Source organism: Sinocyclocheilus anshuiensis, unplaced genomic scaffold (assembly GCF_001515605.1).
Source record: "Sinocyclocheilus anshuiensis isolate Anshui unplaced genomic scaffold, SAMN03320099.WGS_v1.1 scaffold1154, whole genome shotgun sequence".
NCBI classification, from domain to species: Eukaryota; Metazoa; Chordata; class Actinopteri; order Cypriniformes; family Cyprinidae; genus Sinocyclocheilus; species Sinocyclocheilus anshuiensis.
In genome coordinates this window covers 2,815,800-2,836,348 of record NW_015542345.1, presented here as the reverse complement: position 1 = coordinate 2,836,348, position 20,549 = coordinate 2,815,800, and the positions used below count along the sequence as shown (strand labels likewise).

The 20,549-nt window shown below is 36.1% G+C and overlaps 1 protein-coding gene and 1 long non-coding RNA gene across 2 annotated transcripts in view; both read left to right on the top strand.

Annotated features, from left to right (window-relative positions):
• The window catches only part of LOC107691382 (histone deacetylase 11-like), a 25,035-nt gene extending 5,045 nt beyond the window's left edge, over window positions 1–19,990 (top strand). Inside the window, exons 6-11 of the mRNA XM_016489951.1 lie at window positions 4,131–4,173; window positions 5,181–5,257; window positions 6,085–6,147; window positions 15,952–16,048; window positions 18,071–18,249; window positions 19,260–19,990. Of these exons, the coding sequence (XP_016345437.1) occupies window positions 4,131–4,173; window positions 5,181–5,257; window positions 6,085–6,147; window positions 15,952–16,048; window positions 18,071–18,249; window positions 19,260–19,499 (699 nt within the window). The 3' untranslated portion in view covers window positions 19,500–19,990. The remainder of the gene's footprint in view (window positions 1–4,130; window positions 4,174–5,180; window positions 5,258–6,084; window positions 6,148–15,951; window positions 16,049–18,070; window positions 18,250–19,259) is intronic.
• LOC107691340 (uncharacterized) lies at window positions 10,965–12,158 on the top strand. Its single transcript, XR_001634532.1, has 4 exons — window positions 10,965–10,984; window positions 11,170–11,268; window positions 11,661–11,764; window positions 12,049–12,158. It is a non-coding gene; the product is annotated as an uncharacterized LOC107691340 (long non-coding RNA).
• Window positions 19,991–20,549: the final 559 nt, after the last annotated feature.

Genomic DNA, 20,549 nt, shown 5'->3' with positions numbered 1-20,549 from the left:
CAGGGAACACAACCAAATTAACACTAACAGCCTCTTTTGAAGCTATCATAGAAGCAGACACATTACTTTCTGCTTTTCTGCTTGGGAGTTAAGCAGAGAAACAAAAAATAAAGGCTGAGAGTGCTACTTTAATTGCTTATGAATTTTCAGTGTTTTATTTCTCAAAGGAGGTATCTGTTTTTGGATCTTAATAACCTGCTTGGATGTTTGCGCACTTCAGCCCATGACAGTTTTCTCTGTAGGAAATGCTTTCTGATGGTTAAATTGTTGTATTTAAATATTTTATTTGCTTAAACTTAAGCAATAAGCACACAATGAGAACACAACTCAGAATTGCTACTACTTTCAAGACCATTTGGTATTTCTACCAAGAAGAGTGTATCACAGTATTTATCTATAATAATAGTAGTAATTGAGATTTACATTTTCTTAGGAAAATGTAATGACAGGGTGAGTCTTTTTGAAACTTCAGAACAACTAAACCAATTCCTTTAAAAATTATTCACTGATTTGAACAGATTCTAAAATTGTTGAAGCAATAGAGACTGTAAATGCACAGCAAAATATATATTTAATGGCATGTTTTCCCAAACAGTTGAAGCACCTGGGCATTATGTGGACTATATTACCACCTAAATAATTTTTACTTGTAAAAAAAAAACCTTTAACAAAGCAAACATAGAGGTTACAGTTAAGCGCTTATAAGGATTTAAAAGCAGAAATATGAAGCTTATAATTTTATATAGGCAATTAACATAAATTTTTTTTCTGTTAAAACTTGACTAAAGTCGTACAATTAAATGCTACTTAGCAGGCAATTTTTTCATAATAAAATCATGTTAACACCCATATTGTTTACTCCTTGTGGCTATACTATTAAAGCAGTGTTTTAATGTTTACAGATTGGCCTCATTCACCTTTATTGTAAGTGCCTCACTGTGACTGTAACCCAGATTTTTTTGCTTTTTAAAAAAAGGATGGACAAGCCGAAATGAATTTTTATGGTAATCAACATTATTCCAAAAAGGCTGTTGATTGAGCCAAACCCAGGAAATTCCTTTAAGGCACATTGGTGTCAATCTTCTAGCAGCAGTACCATCTTGAGGACATCCTTCCCTACTTTCTATCCTCCCTGTTATTCCAGTGATGTAAAAGACTGCAGTAAATTACTTTGCGGTATGCCAGGTGTTCTCCACAGTGCATCTGCGCTCTGACAGACTGCACTGCGCGGCAGACGAACTCGCGATGAGTGTGCTCCACACGTCCCTCTCAGCCCGAGAACATAATTACACCTCCCATTGAGCCCTTTTCACGGCCTGCTAATTGACTGCCATTTCAGTCAGCAGACGACAGGCTGGATGGAGCTGTAGTTCTGGTTCGGGGAACATGGGAGTATTTGCGGGCCGTCCCCGTCTTAGGTAGTGAGCAAGGAAGTTCAAGGTTAGACAACATCCGCTGTGTAATTGTGGGCGTTTAGGAGGAATTATCATAATGGGCAGACTCGTATCATTAATCTCTGTTCTGTTGTTGTGGATTTTTTTATTATCAGAGTCTTAATGTGATGATTATGAATGAGATCAGATGTGCACGCTTGTCTTTGCTTTAATAGCACTACTTCAGTTACAAATAGGCCGGTCGAGTTTGAGTTTAGAGATGCAGAATGTGGCGGTGGATGTTTGTATAAATTGAAGCTTTTCACACAGAGCGGTCGTGATGTAATTTAGGTAGTTCGACTAGAAATGGCACTGATATGAGCCCTGTTTAGATTCTGAAGAAGATACATTTAAAAATAAGCATGGCCCAGAGCCAGTGTGAATGAGTGAATTCTAATGGTGTCCCAGGAAACAGTCATCATTGTCCCAATGTTTCGTAGATTTGTGTTTACTATATACTTATACACTGCTTAGGGGTCTAGGGAGTGAAATGAAACAGGTGGGGATTTGTCAAAGTGTGCAAGTGACTTGTGATAGTCTTTGCATCAGTTGGAAAGTGTTGGTATAAATAAATCAATATTGTTTTGCAATGTATTTCATCATATTCCAGCAAAAGTCTAAATAACAGGGATACATTATAGCTGGCATGAAATATTTCTTTAAAAATAAATTTAAAATGGCTGCTGAAAATTTGTTTTTGCCATTACAGGAATAATGGACATTTTAAAGTAGTGTGTATTTAAATCTAAAACAGTTTTTAAATTGTAATAATATTACACAATATTGCTGTATTTAGTGTATTTTTGATCAAACAAATGCAGCTTTGGTGCACTTTTCTCCATTTCTGTGTGTATATATATATATCAGCTGAACTGAATGTGAACTACTGGCCCAAAAATCCATATTTTGTTGAGGCCTATATAGACTTTTTCCATGTTGCCTTTTCTGTTTCATTGAGAACACTGGATGTTTTGAATAAAATATTAATCATGAGTAAATTTATATGCACTCTGGCCCTTGAATTGATTGAAATGATTGCAGACTCAAATCATTTTGATTCAGTTTTACTGATGGATCCCCTATCAGTAGAAATCCTGAGGAGAGGGAGAGTGGGAGAAAGTTAAAAAGGAAAGATAGAGCTGAGTTGAGCTGAGCTGTGCCTCCTAGGAGCCGCTCAGGGCTCTAGCCTCACTGATAACCTTCTCCTTATGCAAAGCCATGCACTGGCTGCAGCCAAGGGATTGAGCTCAAGAGCACTGTGTGTGTGTTCGTATATGTGTGGAGCTCTCCTCTCAGTTTAGCACTCTACTTCATGAGTGACTGAAAGTAGCTTTAAATGCACTCAGAGGAGAGTGTCATGAGTGTACTGGGCTGTATATCAATTCTAGATACAGTTAAACTGGTCTAAAATTATCATTAGTTGGTATCGCAGAGTGTGTAATAATACAAATTCATAATAGATGAGCAACACAAATCAGAAATAATATTGCATAGTTTCTACTTTATATTTCGTTGTTTGTGTTTGTAAAAGGTCTTTAATAGATGTTTGTAAAAAGATAAGAAATGTTTCTTGAGCACCAAATCAGCGTATTAGATGATTTCTGTAGGATCATGTGACACTAAAGACTGGTGTAATGGCTGCAAAAATGTAGCTTTGCCATCACAGTAATAAATTACATTTTAAAACATTAAAATAGAAAATTGTCATTTTAAAATGTTAACAATATTTCAGCAAATGACTGTTTTTACTTGATTTTTATTAAATAAATACAGCCTTGGTAAACATTAGAGGCTTCTTTTCTAAACATTAAAAAACCTTAGTGACCTCAATGGTAGTGTGTGTGTGTATATGTGTGTGTGTGTGTATATATATATATATATAATCAGGAATAAAAAAAACAAAAAATATACTATTTATGAAAAATGTCCCTCAACATAACCTATTTAAGGCTATACAACTCTGAATGGTACTGCAGTGCTAAGTACTCGGAGCTTCCAAAGACTCATGGAGGCAGCTAAATTACTTTTGACAAGAAGAAATGATAAAAGAAAACATGATCTGGTCTCATTTTGAAAGACGAGTGAAAATCTGATTATTATTTCAACAAAGCAGCATCAGGTTTTCTTTTTATTGCAAAACTCATTGGAATGCGCCACTCTTGGAAGATGGTCTTATCTGTGATAGACAAGTGGATAACCCTTGCTGTGATATAAGCACTATTTTAAAGACGTTCCCTGTTATTCCTCGGCCATTAAATGTGTTCAATAGATTGGTTTTCCCTTATGTTCATAATAACAGAAATGCAAAACTAAGATAGGAAACAGATATGTGAATAAAGGAAAGAATATATGAGGAAAGCATTAACAACTAAAATAAATGACTAAACTGAGTGAATTTAGATATTAGAAATGCACAGGCTCTGTAAAAAGCTGCACAAAACCCCTCCTAAACCATTAGCAGACCATATATGCACAGAACCTCTGTGAAGTTGAAAGGATTTATAATCAGAGATGAAAGAAGTTCAGATAATGTTGTATCCTCCCTCAGCTTTAGCGCCAAGTTACTCTGCTTTTGATTTATCCAGCATATGAACAGATTTCTGTTTTTCTGTTCATTTATTGATGACTGAAAATGCCAGCTGGAAAATTAAACCATGAAAGTAAAGTGTTCTCTCTCTCTCTTTTTTTCTTACCTAGGCTGGAAAGCTGGCAATGGATCGAGGATGGGCAATAAATGTGGGTGAGTTCTTTCTCTAATGTTCCCGATCATCACTCGAAAAACAATTGCCAAGAGAATAAGTGCATTTTACTGTGGCTTATGGATTTGCTGTGTTCCCTGCATATTTGATTCCATCTCAGACAAACTATTGATCATTTAAAGTAGATTTGATTCTCAAACATCCTGATATTACATAGTCACAACAAATTCCCTCTAATTTTGTCAGCGTTCAACTGACATTGAGCGGGGAAAAAATGGAAAAAAAGAGCAAAGAATATGTTATAATTACATAAAATAAATAATATTTTTATTATTATTTAAAATATATTTTTAAAATAGTCATGTTCCACTGGTAGCCCTAGACTCTTTAATATTAAGATGTAACAGGGTTGTTCTCTTGGTAACTTCAAAATTCCCCAAAGATAAAAAAAAGTGATACAATCCCTGCCAGTACGAGACTCGAACTCGCAACCTTTGGGTTACGAGTCCAACTCTCTAACCATTAGGCCACGACTTCCCCCCATGGCTATGTATCAATGCATTCACTATTCTATTCACATCCTCGTTTCTGAAGAAAGTGGGAGAAAAAGCGTGGCTCCTGCTAGCTCAGCCATTTCCTTCTTACCGCTGAGAAACAGAGCCACTCTTTGCCTCTGCATTGCTAAACATTAATAGACAACCGACGACTATTCATTCAAATGCACGCGTTGTTCTCTGGAGGGTGTTGCACAGTAATTGAAAGGTGTGAATCAGCAAGCGGGGTCGTGTGAATAAGCAATAAATGCTAATCAGCAACCGGCCCGCTTCCGGAGTGCAAAGTCATTTAATGAGGCTAAATGTGGCAGGTCATGGGAGGACAGATCAGATCTGTTGCCTGAATGTATAAATACGATCCTAATTAAAAACTAGTCTTTCAATCACCCACATTTTGTGGGAACATTCAGATGGAAATCTTCTGGTGGCACTGGAATACAGGCGCCATTTTTATGCACTGAGCTGTTTTTAAGGCTCTATTCTGCTTTATGCAGGAGGAGGCTTCCACCACTGCTCCAGTGACAAAGGAGGAGGTTTTTGTGCCTACGCTGACATCACACTAGCGATCAAGGTGAGATGTTTGCATCAAAACATTAGAGATTGCAAAATGGGCCTCTATAAGAAATGTATTAGTCATCTAAAACAGTTGTAAATAATGTGAATGAATTATGAATAACATGGCAGTTAAACAGTTTAAATCTTTGACCAGTTGCTGACTGAAATTATGATGACCAATGTCAAAATCTAATATTGCTGAGTGAATAGTTATTTTACTCAACTCTTTTTATCCAGATTCACTTAAAAATATATTTTTATTAATAAATATGAAAAATAATGCCATATATTTAAACTAATTGAAAATAGTCTTTAAATGCATATACAGTAGTCGGTGGAGTTTTTTGAATTACATGAATTCAATCATCTCCAAATGATCAAATATAGTGTTGTTTTACCACTGTAACTTTACCACTCTTATTCACCTGCTGTTGTTATTGGCTAACATTTTTACTTTGTAAATGAGCATTTTGGGGTTGTGGATTTGCTTATCATATTCAGTATAGTTTCCATTTGGTATTGTTAAGAAATAATATAATTTTATTCTATTTAAGAAATAAACAGACTAAAGATAAGAGGATTACTTACATAAACATGTCATTAAACCGTTTACAATCCAGCCTCTGAGTTTTATTAAACCATCCTGCACAGACTCATGGGTACAGATATCATGTTCGGCATCTCTGTACCATCTTTTTACTGAAACTCATCCATTGATTTCTTTTTTCCACATTCATTCCCTTCTCAGATTGTTGCCATGTCATGAGATCCACAAACATCTCTGCAATTTGTTCCTCTTTCAGGCACAACCTAACTGCCTCCCTTGTGTGTTTCCCTCTGCAGTTTCTCTTTGAGAGGGTGGAAGGAGTTGCCAGGGCCACCATCATCGATCTAGATGCCCATCAGGTGAGCAGTCCTTTTCCAACTTCACTCTGTCAGTCAATGGAATTGACGCCGTAGATGAGATAATACCCCCTTTTTGGAGGCGAAATCAATAACTCTGCACTCTGATTACTTGTATGCAACAGCTTTGACTCTTCTGCAGCTGAAACATGCTTTCTTTTGTTGTCATGACTCCGTTAGTGTTGGCTGTTGAGTGTGTCATTAGAATGATTGCCATGGCAATCACTACTCAATTATAGAAATGCTATTTTTCTGGGCTGTCAAGTTTGTTATGATATTGTACATGCTCTTATAGTGTGTAATGAGGTAATGGCTTTTTCTGTAGTTTCTGTAGATCCAGAAAAAATAATTTTGCATGATATGACCCCTTTAGAGACCAGATATGAATATTGTAAGAAGCCACTCTGTTGGTCTTAGCAGCAGTAGAATATGTCATATCCAATGCAGTGCTGAGATGGTAAATTATCCCACTCATTAATAAAATATGACCCTTCTTTAATCATTCTCACTAAATTACAGGTTTTATGATCCTTAACCAAGAGTGTAGACTTCACATGGATATCAGCCATATGCCAGTCATTGATTTTATGCTTATCATCTTGATATTTGCTTGGTCACAAGTGTTTATAGGCTGACTTACAAACTAATTAACACCAAAGCAGCTAAGCAAGCACTTGTGAGAATGCATGTTCATTGTGACCTAGCTTCTCTCTGTGGACATTGGGGATTGTGAAGGTGAGCAGAAAATATTTGGTTTGACGTCATGGTCACCCGAGCGAGAGGAGAGCTGGATGAAGCGAAAGAGACAAGGAAGTGCTTGATGAGATAACAGAATTAAAAAAGAGAACTGTCTCACAACCAAGGACTCTGAGGTAAAGAGTTGAATTAAGAAGCAGAGCTCTAAATGGGCAATCAGCTGCAAAGAGTTTCAGATGACAGCTGTCACACTCATCACTTCTGAGACATCTGTAATTCTTTATGTTTCAGGTTTTCAGTGAGGTAATATGGGTGCTTTATAGTTTTTCAAGATAATTTGAATCAAGAAAGCAAAATATATGTCACCTATAGTGAAAGATCTTTGCTGAAAAAAATGAAATGAACTGAAATTTTTCCATCAGTTTTGATATGTTATGGTTAACCATGGCTGTTTAATTTTATTTTACCTCATTATTTTTTTATTAAAATCATGTCATAACTTGATCTTCTAGTAAAATGACTTCTCTCTGGTACTGTGTGCCGGAACCCTGTCCCTTTATATTTAGTCCGCTTGAACCCTGTCCCTTTCTTACAATCGAGCAGTGTAGGTGTAGAAATATTCATATTGAACCACAATTGAGTTATTATTATTTTTTAATTATAATGATAATTGTGATCACAGTTGTTGTCTTAATTAGTGATAAACTTATATATATCTGCTATAGGATGTTAAATCAGATGATATTTGGCTGTTTTAAGACTGTCACCCTCTTGCCGATAAGCAAAAGTTTGTTAGTTGCAGATCTGTCAATTAATAATTCACAATTTGTTTTTTATTATTTACTTATTTATTTCAAAGTTGTACATTCCAACATTCCCATCATTGTTGTTGAGCATGTTCTTCAATCCCATTTTTGGGGGTTGGGCTCTTGATCGCCCATCCCCCACTGCTAAACTGCAAATCCTGTAGAAATGTAATCACCCTTTTGTTATATATTTTTATTATATATATATATACATATATATTTGTTATTTATTTATGTATTTATTTATTGCTATAATTAAATTGCATATATAAGTTTGCTGTTTTTGAAAGAATTCTCTTGCTTACCAAGTCTGCATTTATTTGATGAAAAATACAATAAAAACAATAATACTGTAATTTATTTTTACAATTTAAAATAATTGTTTTCTATTTAAATATATTTTAAAATGTAGTTTATTAATATGATGGCAAAGCTAAATTTTCATCCTGATCATTGTAATATGCTGATTTGGTGCTTAAGAGACATTTCTTATTATCATCTATGATGAAAACTGTTGTACTGCTTAACATTTTTAGTGGAAACCAAGATTTAAAAAAAATAAAAATCCCCATTGTTGCATTATAAGTTAAGGATGTATTTACTGTCACTTTTGATCAATTTAATGATTCCTTGTTAAATAAAAGTATAAATTTCTTAAAAAAAAAAAAATATGAATGACCCCAAACTTTTAAACTATAGTCATTATATCAGCCAGCCATTTCAGTCGAATACTTGCCTTAGAGGCACAATATGTACGATTTTTTTAATTAAAATATCCAAAAACCACTAGAACAGTGTTATATATTTTGCTGACTTGTGTACTTACATTATCCCAAATGTTTCGAAGAATGTTTAAATCCAGAGAAATAAGCAATTTTAACTAGTGACACAGACCGTGTCCATAGTGTCATTGTGTCGCCTGCCAATGACGTCATAACCCCTCGATTTCCGTTTTGTAGAAAACATGGAAACACCAAAGACTCTTTAATATGTTGTGCGTTTTAATAGACCGGTGACGACCGCACAGAGTAGCATTATAACAGAACTTTCAAATGTATCTAGTATGTTAAAACAGCACTGCTTTTTCCCCCACATACACACGACCGGAAGGAGCGGAAGTGGTTGACTGTGGCATAATAAAAGCTCCGCTGCTTTCGAGCCATGTGTCGCGCTCATTCAGCACCTCGTTTCGCTTCAACTGCTTTCAGCCTCACCCTGCTTCATTCTACTACGTTAATAAATCATTAGCTCATCCATGAACATGATTTCTGCCCGAGTCCCGTCGGATTGCATCAGCTGTGGGGATGAAGACCACAACTCCCATGATTCCACACTCAGTCACGGCGTCATCAAACTATGCCTTTGTCTATTTGTTTATCTTGAATACGTGCCCTCCAGCGGCGAAAATTACATATTGTGCCTTTAACAGATGCTTTTATCCAAAAGTGGAACTAAAGCAAGTTGTCAAGGATCCAACAATATCTGTAATATACAGTGCCAGGTTTATTTGACAACTAGATTAGGAAATCCAGGGACAAAAAGAGCCATCTTATTGTTAGAATAAAATTACTGATTGGGGTTAAATTAGGGAATAAAATACTCCCTAAAATACTCCCTAAAATAAAATGCTAAAAGGTATGTAAAGTTGGTAGTTAAAGTTTTTCATTATAAAGTTATTCCACACATTTATGAGACTATGACTTCAGAGCAGGTCACTGCTGCAGACTAATAATTTTTTACTGACAAGATAAAATATTGAATCCTTAATGACTGCACTACACTTGAGCGCAAAGACTATTACTGACTGAGAGAAAGAATCTTTTAGTGGCTGTGTGACCACACATAGGCTTCTGCCAATTAGAAATCACATCTATTTTTATTCACTACTGAGATTTGGGTGTAATGATGTCATGAATTATTTCTGCAAACATCCATTCCGACAAAAAAGTATTAATTTGGTGTTTTAATTTGATTCCAGAAGCATGATTTAACACACTTTCTGTTGTGTTGGGTTTGCATGCTCCCACCCATGTGAAAGTCAAAGGCAGCAGAAGCCGAGAATCTGTCTCCGACCTCCACGCTTATGTAACAGTGTCACATCAGAGAGGCCCCTTGTGTGTCATGCTGTTTTCTCAATTCTCCCTTATTCTCTAGCTGTCATCCAAACCTGATGACAATGTTCTACTTACCGTTCTTTGGTTATTTCTCTATTCTTATGCTATGAGAAGAATTCTCCGCAGACCCACAACAAAATGGATCATCGTTTGTCTAAAACTGTGGGATATGCACCTGTATGCCTGACTAAGTAATATGTTTTTGGAGGGCTATTTCTCAGGTGGTTGGTTGGATATTAGGTGAAGCTGGGTTAATTACACGTGTAATGTTGGTGAGGCCTCCGGTAATAGATACTGTTTATAGTCTAACCACACGTTAGAACACAATTTGGTTTGAAAAACACCTTGAAGGTGGCTCCTTTTCACTTACTAAAACCTCTCAGAAGTTAAGATGCTAGAAAAGCAACTTGATCATTTGTTGACGAATTTACTGAATTAATTATGTTGTAATTAAAAACACTGCCATTGAAAAGTTTGGGGGGTTTTTTGGGTTAAGATTTTTTTTTGTTATTTTAATGTTATTTACAATTTCTTATGCTTGCTAAGGATGCAGCTGTTTGCTCAAAAAACTGTTAAAACAGTAATATTGTAAAATAGTATTGCAATTTAAAATAACTATTTTTAATATATTTTAAAATGTGATTTATATCTGTGATGGCTGAATTTTCAGCAGATATTAAATCATTCTAATGCTGATTTGGTGCTTAAGAAACATGTTTTCTTATTATCAACGTTAAAAACTGTTCAGTATTTTCTGTGGAAACCATGATTCATCTTTTTCAGTATTCTTTGATGAATAGAACGTTGAACAGCATTTATTTGAAATATAAATCTTTTGTAACTATTTAAAAGATTTTACTCTCACTTCTAAAGAAGTAATGCATCATTGCTGAATTGTTTCTTTCAAAAAAAAAACAAAAAAAATCACACTGATGCCAAACTTTCAAACAATAGTGCAAATAAAAGAAAAGCAAATATCAGAGACTTTGAGTTTACTGAAGGAGTATTTGCGGTTTTAAGCATACCTTGAAATGGTCTTTTCATGCTTTCAGCCTTAGGGATTGCTTGAGAGCAAGTACCATCCTGCATCATAAACATAGAGGATTATTTTGTTCTACGTGGTGAAAATAACTGCTCCTATTTTCTGTTTTACAGAATCCATGAAATAAGAAAGGTCTCAAAAGGAGTCTCAAAGTTCAGTTGAGTGTTAAATCCTTGGTGCAGGTATGGTGAAACAATTTATTTTTTAATACCATTTAGGCTAAATGCTTTTTTCCCAGAAAAGTTCATACTTTTGCTCTAAAAGCAAGTACCATGAGCACTGCTTACATATAGAGTTAAGGAACACATTGTAAACTGTAAAGTCCCCCCCCCTCCCCTTTTTGAGCCTGTAATGGCTTTGCCTCAAGGAACATATGAAACCTTGGATGACATCCCAGCCCATGTGTGGAAGGGGCTGCCAAACAGCATGAAGCTGGGACCATCAGCTGTCAACCCCAATCGCATTGGTGAGCAACAGCATGGTTGAGTACTTGTAAATGACTGTGTTAACGAGAAGTTGTGTGTTCATTATTAGCATTAATATTCATTAGTATTTTATGCTTGATGAAAGCCTATGAAATGCTCCGAATCTTATTTTGTTTGATGTTTGAAATCGAGAATGCGCAGCACGCTGTGGTGGTGCCCTAGAAATACACAGATAAATGATTAATATCGAATATGCTTCAAAAATGTCTCTCTGAGAGTGTCTCTGGAGATCTTAAAGTGGCTCATTCTGATTGAGGATTCAAGCTCAAAAACCCGTCCAGAAAAAAAAAGAATGTATAGAGAAGACAATAAAGTTTGTGTTTCCAATGTTTGCTTGCATAAGATTTCTCATGCTGTCCATGTCTTTCTATAGGTGTCTGGGCATCTAGATTAATACCTAAAGGCAAAAGGTTTGGACCATTTGTGGGAGAACGAAAGAAGAGATCTCAAGTGACGAGCAATGTTTACATGTGGGAGGTACGTATTAGACACCACACACAGGAAACTCTAGTTCTGCCTGACTAGAAGTCTGAATACACTGATGAGCACAAAGCTTGTTTGGACCAATATACACTACCGTTCAAGAATTTGGGGTCTTGTAAGATTTGAATGTTTATGAAAAAGACTCTTATGCTCACCAAGTCTGCTTTTATTTGCGGTATTGAAAAATACCGTAAAAACAACAACCCCAAACTTCTGAATGGTAGTGTATGTTTTAGCAGTGGTCTTTAATTAAATGCATTTTGTTTCATTATCATTAGGTATATTTTCCAGCCTCGGGGTGGATGTGTGTAGACGCCACGGATCCAATGAAAGGAAACTGGTTGCGGTATGTGAACTGGGCACGCTCTTCTCAAGAGCAAAACCTCTTTCCACTGGAGATCAACCGAGCTATTTACTACAAAGTGTTAAGGGTAGGTTAACCTTTAAGATGTGATGAATTGGTTTGAGTTTGACCATGTTAGGTTATGACTGCAAAGAGCCTGGAGGAGATACATACGGCGGAGTGGTACGCTAGTAAAGGGGTTTTCAAACTTTTATATGTGGTGGAACCCAAAATAATATGATTCCCTTGCAGGGTACACTTTTCCTAAAATACTAATCAGCTGTACTACTGCTCAAAAGTTTGGGTTCAGTAATATATACATATATATTTGTTATTTATTTATGTATTTATTTATTGCTATAATTAAATTGCATATATAAGTTTGCTGTTTTTGAAAGAATTCTCTTGCTTACCAAGTCTGCATTTATTTGATGAAAAATACAATAAAAACAATAATACTGTAATTTATTTTTACAATTTAAAATAATTGTTTTCTATTTAAATATATTTTAAAATGTAGTTTATTAATATGATGGCAAAGCTAAATTTTCATCCTGATCATTGTAATATGCTGATTTGGTGCTTAAGAGACATTTCTTATTATCATCTATGATGAAAACTGTTGTACTGCTTAACATTTTTAGTGGAAACCAAGATTTAAAAAAAATAAAAATCCCCATTGTTGCATTATAAGTTAAGGATGTATTTACTGTCACTTTTGATCAATTTAATGATTCCTTGTTAAATAAAAGTATAAATTTCTTAAAAAAAAAAAAATATGAATGACCCCAAACTTTTAAACTATAGTCATTATATCAGCCAGCCATTTCAGTCGAATACTTGCCTTAGAGGCACAATATGTACGATTTTTTTAATTAAAATATCCAAAAACCACTAGAACAGTGTTATATATTTTGCTGACTTGTGTACTTACATTATCCTAAATGTTTCGAAGAATGTTTAAATCCAGAGAAATAAGCAATTTTAACTAGTGAGACGGACCGTGTCCATAGTGTCATTGTGTCGCCTGCCAATGACGTCATAACCCCTCGATTTCCGTTTTGTAGAAAACATGGAAACACCAAAGACTCTTTAATATGTTGTGCGTTTTAATAGACCGGTGACGACCGCACAGAGTAGCATTATAACAGAACTTTCAAATGTATCTAGTATGTTAAAACAGCACTGCTTTTTCCCCCACATACACACGACCGGAAGGAGCGGAAGTGGTTGACTGTGGCATAATAAAAGCTCCGCTGCTTTCGAGCCATGTGTCGCGCTCATTCAGCACCTCGTTTCGCTTCAACTGCTTTCAGCCTCACCCTGCTTCATTCTACTACGTTAATAAATCATTAGCTCATCCATGAACATGATTTCTGCCCGAGTCCCGTCGGATTGCATCAGCTGTGGGGATGAAGACCACAACTCCCATGATTCCACACTCAGTCACGGCGTCATCAAACTACGCCTTTGTCTATTTGTTTATCTTGAATACGCGCCCTCCAGCGGCGAAAATTACATATTGTGCCTTTAACACATCATATCCTTCCTTTAATTAGTGTGAATCAACATGTTTCCCTTAAATTTGCAGTTTATTGCACTCTCCTTCCTAATGAGTCTACTCCTTTGCTAATTAGCCCAGCCTATTAATTAAGTTCTCACGGACCCAGGAGTTGTTGTTCCTGATAATTTTGGTGTTACAGTAGCACATAAAACTGGCATAAGCATTTTTAAGTGTGGCTTGATTGTAATTATAGTCTTTTGCTCATCGACTAAGCCAACAAGATCAGGTCAATACCATTGCCGGGTGAATAATTCATGGAGGGCCACAAGCAGAACAAAGGTGGGAATCTTCATGTTGGCATATAAATGTGCCTGAAAGCGCTGTCTCAGCTGGGTTTAATGGCTGTGAAAATAACGAGAGGGGAGACGTTACACTGGACTTGCGTAATATTCACCAGGCCACAGTCTGTGTAATTCATCAGACATCAATTTCCCACTCATCTCAAGACCTACCTCCAGGCCTTATTTTTGCTGCAGCATTTATCAGTCAATATGACTATGGGGATTTACAAAATAATCCCAGCATCTCTTAGCATCTTTCTGATTTTGTTTTTATAGTTCATGATAACGTAATATCTTCTTATATCCACAGATAGAGACAGCATCTCTATCACCTCTTTAAGTGCCTGCAGAGAACTAAAGAGGATGAATCTACATGACAACAATGAAATGGTCCATCTGACATTTCCAGCATGTGCTTATATTAGTAAACAAGCTGTTGGGCGTTACAGTTCCAAGGTGATTGCAGACTTGATCTCTGATGCAGAAATATTGTACCTTCCGTCCTCTGGTCTTATAATAGCATTGACGCATTAGCTAATATTACCGTTCTGTAACCGTTCACCTCTACTAGAGACCATCGGTGCAACTTAAGGGCTGCTGCATGTTCAGTAATCACTCCTGTATATATTATTAATGTAAGCTGCCTGTTAGATTTCAGAGGACCAAACTCAAAATTGCTACATGGATATCTTTTTGCCAGCAGCAAGGTTTTACTGCTTGAGTGCACAGATGGTGCAGACAGGAGAATGTGAATGTGTCCCTAACGCGTGGTTCATAGTCTCGTAATTGGCTAACGGTTGCTTTAAGCAGAGAGACAGGACTGTTTTGGAATAAGAGGCTGGAGTTGTACACATGAGTTGTGGGCCTTGCAGCAGTTTTAAATTAAAAGTGACAATAGCCAGACGCTGTACGTGACAGATGAGGAGGATGGAATGAAGAGAGATGGAAATGTTATGTCTTCAGAACACAGAGCTCAACACTTAGCAGAGGAGAGCTACGGAAAAGCTCATCTTCGCATCTCTCGCTGTCAGTCATGCTCTATTTCAAAAACAAAAGCAGTTGCACTCGCATTGGACACATGTAATACACTGTATTGTAGTAACTATTGTTGACAAGCTGTTTCGAGATTTTTGTGAGCTGAGTGAGTGAACAGTTTTGTAAAATACATGAAATACAAGTTGTGAAATACATCTCTTTACCCAAAATGTCCTGCCGTCTGTCTCCATGGGATACATGGATATGCCAAAAGGGATGCAAAAAGAATTATTTTATTTTTGTTGTTTTTCTACAAAATTCCAAAAAATAATTTTAAAAAGATAATTTACTTGAAGCAAAATTAAGTTTATTAATTTTACCTGAAGAGCTTTCTAATGAAAATTTGTCTTTTACTGCCGTATTATTATTATAATTATTATCATTATTATTATTATTAAGGGTGGAATTGACACAGGGGCTGATTTTGATGATTTTGATAATTATCATATTATTAACAAATGAATAATACAATTATTTTGTAATTATTGTTTAAATTTGTACACATTTTTACTTTCCAAGAAACACACTTGTTTTATGGTTTATTCTTTGTTTTGAGGATGTATATGTTTTTTTTAATGGAAAACAAGATGACAAAATATGCTTTTTTGCAGCATTTAAGCTGGGATTTCACCCACTGAGTTCTGCAGATTTTCACAGATTTGAACCCTTATTATTCTTTGCATGCTGACATATTGAATATTCTTATTTAATATAGTAATTTCAGCTCATTGTAACACATTTGGCTGTGTTAAAATCCATTATGTAGAGTTCAGCAGATTTTCTCCTAAAATCACCAATCATTTTTGTGTTAACCACTAGACCATATATTTATTAAATATATTTAATTCACTGTAGTAAGTGAAACCAGCTGCAACATTAATCTTAGTTGTAGTTATTAGTCCAAAACCAGGAATCCACATAATATGAACTTAAATTTGCTCTTTGATGCATATTGCAGGGAAACGGCCACGAGCGGGATTTCCTGGAAGACGGACGCGTTTACATAATGGATGTCTATAATCGCCACATCTATCCAGGAGATGGATATGCAAAGAGTGAGTTAATGTGCATTTGAGTGTGTAAATGGGGATTTGAAGTGATCCTGATTATGTAAAGATATCCTGTCCCACAGTCATACGAGAAGCTGCAGCGATTTGGATCATGGTTATCTGACTAATTTAGCCTGGACTTGCTCTTTATTTGCATATCTATACAAATTCATGCCTACACACACTCTCAAGTAATGGCATACTGAGGTGAAGGCAGATGAAAGGAAATGAAAGAATGCATGTCACCCTTCTGACGGTTAGAGCTTTCGCTCTCCTACAGGGGGCAGTGTCCTGCAACCCTCATGCTACTATACTTGTACTGTATGCTTGTATCTTATTTTTATCATACACATTTCTAGTGTTACCTTAACACCCTTCTTTGTGAAAATATTTGTTTTTCTCTTACATCTATGTGTACCTTCTTAAACATTGCTTCTGATACAAATATTTTCTCACATCTACATGCCAGTTATTTTATTTTTGGGCATCATTTATTGTACATATATCTTAACATTTGAAAGCCTTGGCTTACAATGATACAGTATTCAAATTCAAATTGACCGTTGATGTCTGTAACAAAGTTATCAGGTAGTCACAGGAAGAAGGAGGCAGGAACCGGCGAACATTTAAACACTTTAATAAAATAAACAAACACAAAATGAAAGTAAAGCGGCAGCCTCTCGCGGACGACTGCCGCACACAAAACACAAAATAAAATCCAGGCCTGGTCCTCTCTCGTCCAACACTGTCGTCACTCCTCCTTTTATCCTTCCGGAGCTCCTCCATGGGACTCGAGACCGGTGAGTGGCACAGGTGTCATGCATTAGCATATACTCCACCGGCCTCGCTCCGTTCCCATGGCTCTCGGCCCCGCCCCTCTCGTCACAATGTCATTGTCTTTTGCATACTGAATGGTGATTGGTCTACTTTTTCTGCCTTGCATGCACTGATATTTCCTTCAGGAAATGTTTTGATTGATATGTTGGATATCAAAGAAACAGCCCACAGTGGTTTGAAGGAATGACTGACAACACGCTTCAACTGGCACCGATATGGTCACATTATAATCTTCGTCAATTAACGCATCCGTTATCTGCACTCTTCTAACTCGCTCTGTCAAACATTTGAGTAGGAGTGACAGAAATATTGCTGTTCTGTTCAGCTTCAATGCACACTGTGCGACAACTTGTCAAATCTGAGATGATTTCATTAATGCATTTACATACCGTAACCAGCTAAACATAAGGTTTTATAAACGTATAATATTGCTCTATTGAAGGCACATCCTGGCTTCTCATGATAAGTTTTACATGACCTTACTTTCCTTAAAATTTTCATTAGTTTTTTTTTTTTTTTTTCTAAACCATTTTCCCTCTGTGACTTCTCAGTATATTCAAAAGAGAACGTACCACTGTTTTCTGACTCTGCCTGGAAAGGCACAAGAGACTAATTAGGTCTTAATTTGCCTTTAAACCAGGCTTAAATAAACGAAAGAACATCTTGCATTAGTTTTTACCTTTTTAAAGTAAATAGTTAATTCTTTTCAGCTACATCCACAGCAAATTTGGTGAGAAAAGAAAGCCAGAAAAATGCTTAGTGGCATTTCCCCCAGATTTTAGAAAGATGTAATCTTTTTTTTTTAAACGGGTGCAACTTAACCAATTATATCAAGCAGTTTTAATTGACTAATGACTTATATTTAATAAAGCTATTATATGATTTTAGACTTAGAATATAGCACAAAAGACATTTGGCCTAACCTGGTCCCCATTTACTTTCATTGTATTGAAGAGAGCAGAAAGTCATACAGGAAAATAAAAAGTCATATGACTTTTGGAACAGGATGTGCATTTTTGGGTGAACTAACCCTTTTAATAGGTTATTTTAATAGGTTTCTTTGTCCAGTATTTGAGTGTAACTGCTCTGAATTGCTGTTATCTATTCTGTTTGCTGACATTTTACCTCCCTTTGTCTTCGTCTGCAGTTAAGGTGATGAAAGCCTAATTTGGTCTTCATTTTTGACTTCAGGGGCGATTAAACGAAAAGTGGAGCTGGAATGGGGCACAGAAGACATGGAATATCTACAGAAAGTGGAGCTTCATTCAGAAGGGGCACTGAATGAAATACGGCCTGACATCATCATATACAATGCAGGCACGGACATTCTTGATGGAGACCCTCTTGGAGGGCTGGCTATATCCCCACAGGTACAGCTGTCACTCATTCTTTCTTTCAGTCCACCATATCAGATCTGAGACGCACTGCTTCAACTCGGCAGGGTTTTCTAGCCTGGTCAATAAACTTCTGTATCAATTATTCAGAATGAATGGGCAGTAGTGCTGAAAAACGTCTTAATTTTGAAGATTTGGAGGGAGATTAGAAGAAAGACTTTTTATTAAAATCATATATAGTGTATTAATGGTGACAGTGTTTGATATGCCTGCACATGAGGTTACCCTATGCCATTGTGACCTATTATGCCTCATAAATCAAATGCTATCAGCAAGTTTATGTACTTTTTGTATTTCACTTGCACATTATTGAATTTTCATTATTAAATGTTTATGTGAAATTTTATACTCTGCAAAAAGCATTTTCTTAATCATAGCATCTCGCTATAATAGCGAGTCCAATTCTTGCTATTAACAAAGCATTAACTACAACTTTTTACTCTATAAACTACTAATTTGCTGCTTATTACTAGTTAGTAAGGTAGTTGTTAAGTTTAGGTATTGGGTAGGATTAAGGATGTAGAATATGGTCATGCAGAATATGTGCTTTATAAGTACTGTATTTATAAACAGCCAATATGTTATTAATAGGCATGCTAATAAGCAACTAGTTAATAGTGAGAATTGGTCCCTATACTAAAGTGTTACCTAAATTTAAATAATCTGTGAAACAATATTAACTTAAGAAAAAAGTGCATTACACATTAAGACTTGTTTTCAGATAATTTTTGACTTTTTTTCTTGTTTTAAGCAAAAACCTTTTTATGCTCAAGTTGGAAAATAAACCAGTAAACCTTATTTTACTTAACTCTAAAGAAAGACACCAAATACATTAGCTTAGCTATTTGAACCAATTCATTTGAAACTTCTCACATGTGGCATTTTTTAAACTAATTTCAGATTGATATTTTGCTAAAAATTACTCCTTACATATGAAGCCATGTTTAACACTGAATAATACAAAAATATTCTCTCCCGTCTTTCAGGGTATCATAAAGAGAGATGAGATCATCTTCAGGGCAGCCCGGCGACGAGGAATCCCCATCCTTATGGTGACGTCAGGGGGCTACCAGAAGAAAACCGCCCGCATCATTGCTGACTCCATCCTGAATCTGCACAGACAGGGTTTGATTGGTGAAGAGGCTGTAGAGGGTGCAGGACCCTCACATGTACCGCTCATGATGAGCAAATCTGTGTCATTGGGGGCCACGTTCAGTGCCATTTAAACTCTCCTGATCTTGGACCTTGTCAAGTGTGTCAGACACACTGTTAATTTATCTAATGCAAACATTTAGAACTAATATATAATGTTCTGGTCAGGGATCTAATGGTTTGGTGGTTTGGACCGAGATTGACTCAGGATAGTTTTCGTAGTTCATCGATTTGAACTATTTAACTCGTACGTTGCATTTTTTGTGATTAGATTTGGAGTGAAATTTTGAAATTGGGTAATATTTTCAACTTTTTCATAATTTCTTAAGGGTAAGCAATGCTTGTTTGCACATTCAATTTTCAAAGGAATAGTTTACCCCAAAATAAATTCTGTCAGCATTTGCTCACACTCATTCCAAATCCATTCAGTTTTATTATATGGAAAAGAACATTTCTCATTTTGTGTTCCACAAAAGAAAGACAATGATACAGGTTTGGAATGACAGAATTTTCATTGTTGGGTAAACCTTTTTAATTGGTGCCCACAAGTTGGGCATTGGAAGGGATATGATTTCTTCTCAATTTGAAATTTAAAAAACAAATCTAAGGGATACTGTACATTAATACATTCCTCTAGAAATCCCCAGTTTGAGATCCACACAAGAAAAATAGACCATATGCCAAGAGTTGATTTTATTGAGGAATTTGCGTCAGCTGCAACACTATATTAGATTTATTCAAAATTAAATTATGGCATTATGAATCAATTTTGGATGCATTACAGAGTCCTCCTTGCATCGACCTGCTCTGCTATCACACCTTAAATTATTCTGTGCCATTAAATGGAAGTTGCTCTTAAGACCTGCTTTTGTGACCCGTTGGATTTAGCAGCACGCAGGAATTCTCATTTGTGTGCATCAGCAGGTGGACCACTGTCAGGCTGAGTGCTTTCTATCATATTACACTTGGCAGGCTTTTGAAATGTCTTCAGGCTGAGGCCGGGGCTCTCTCTATTAGGAAATGAAACTCTTCATTGGAGATTTTGAGAGATACTGCAGTTGGTTACCAGTGACAGTTCTAAAGCCGTGATCTTGTCTGCCTCAATTTAACAAAATGGTTCCTGT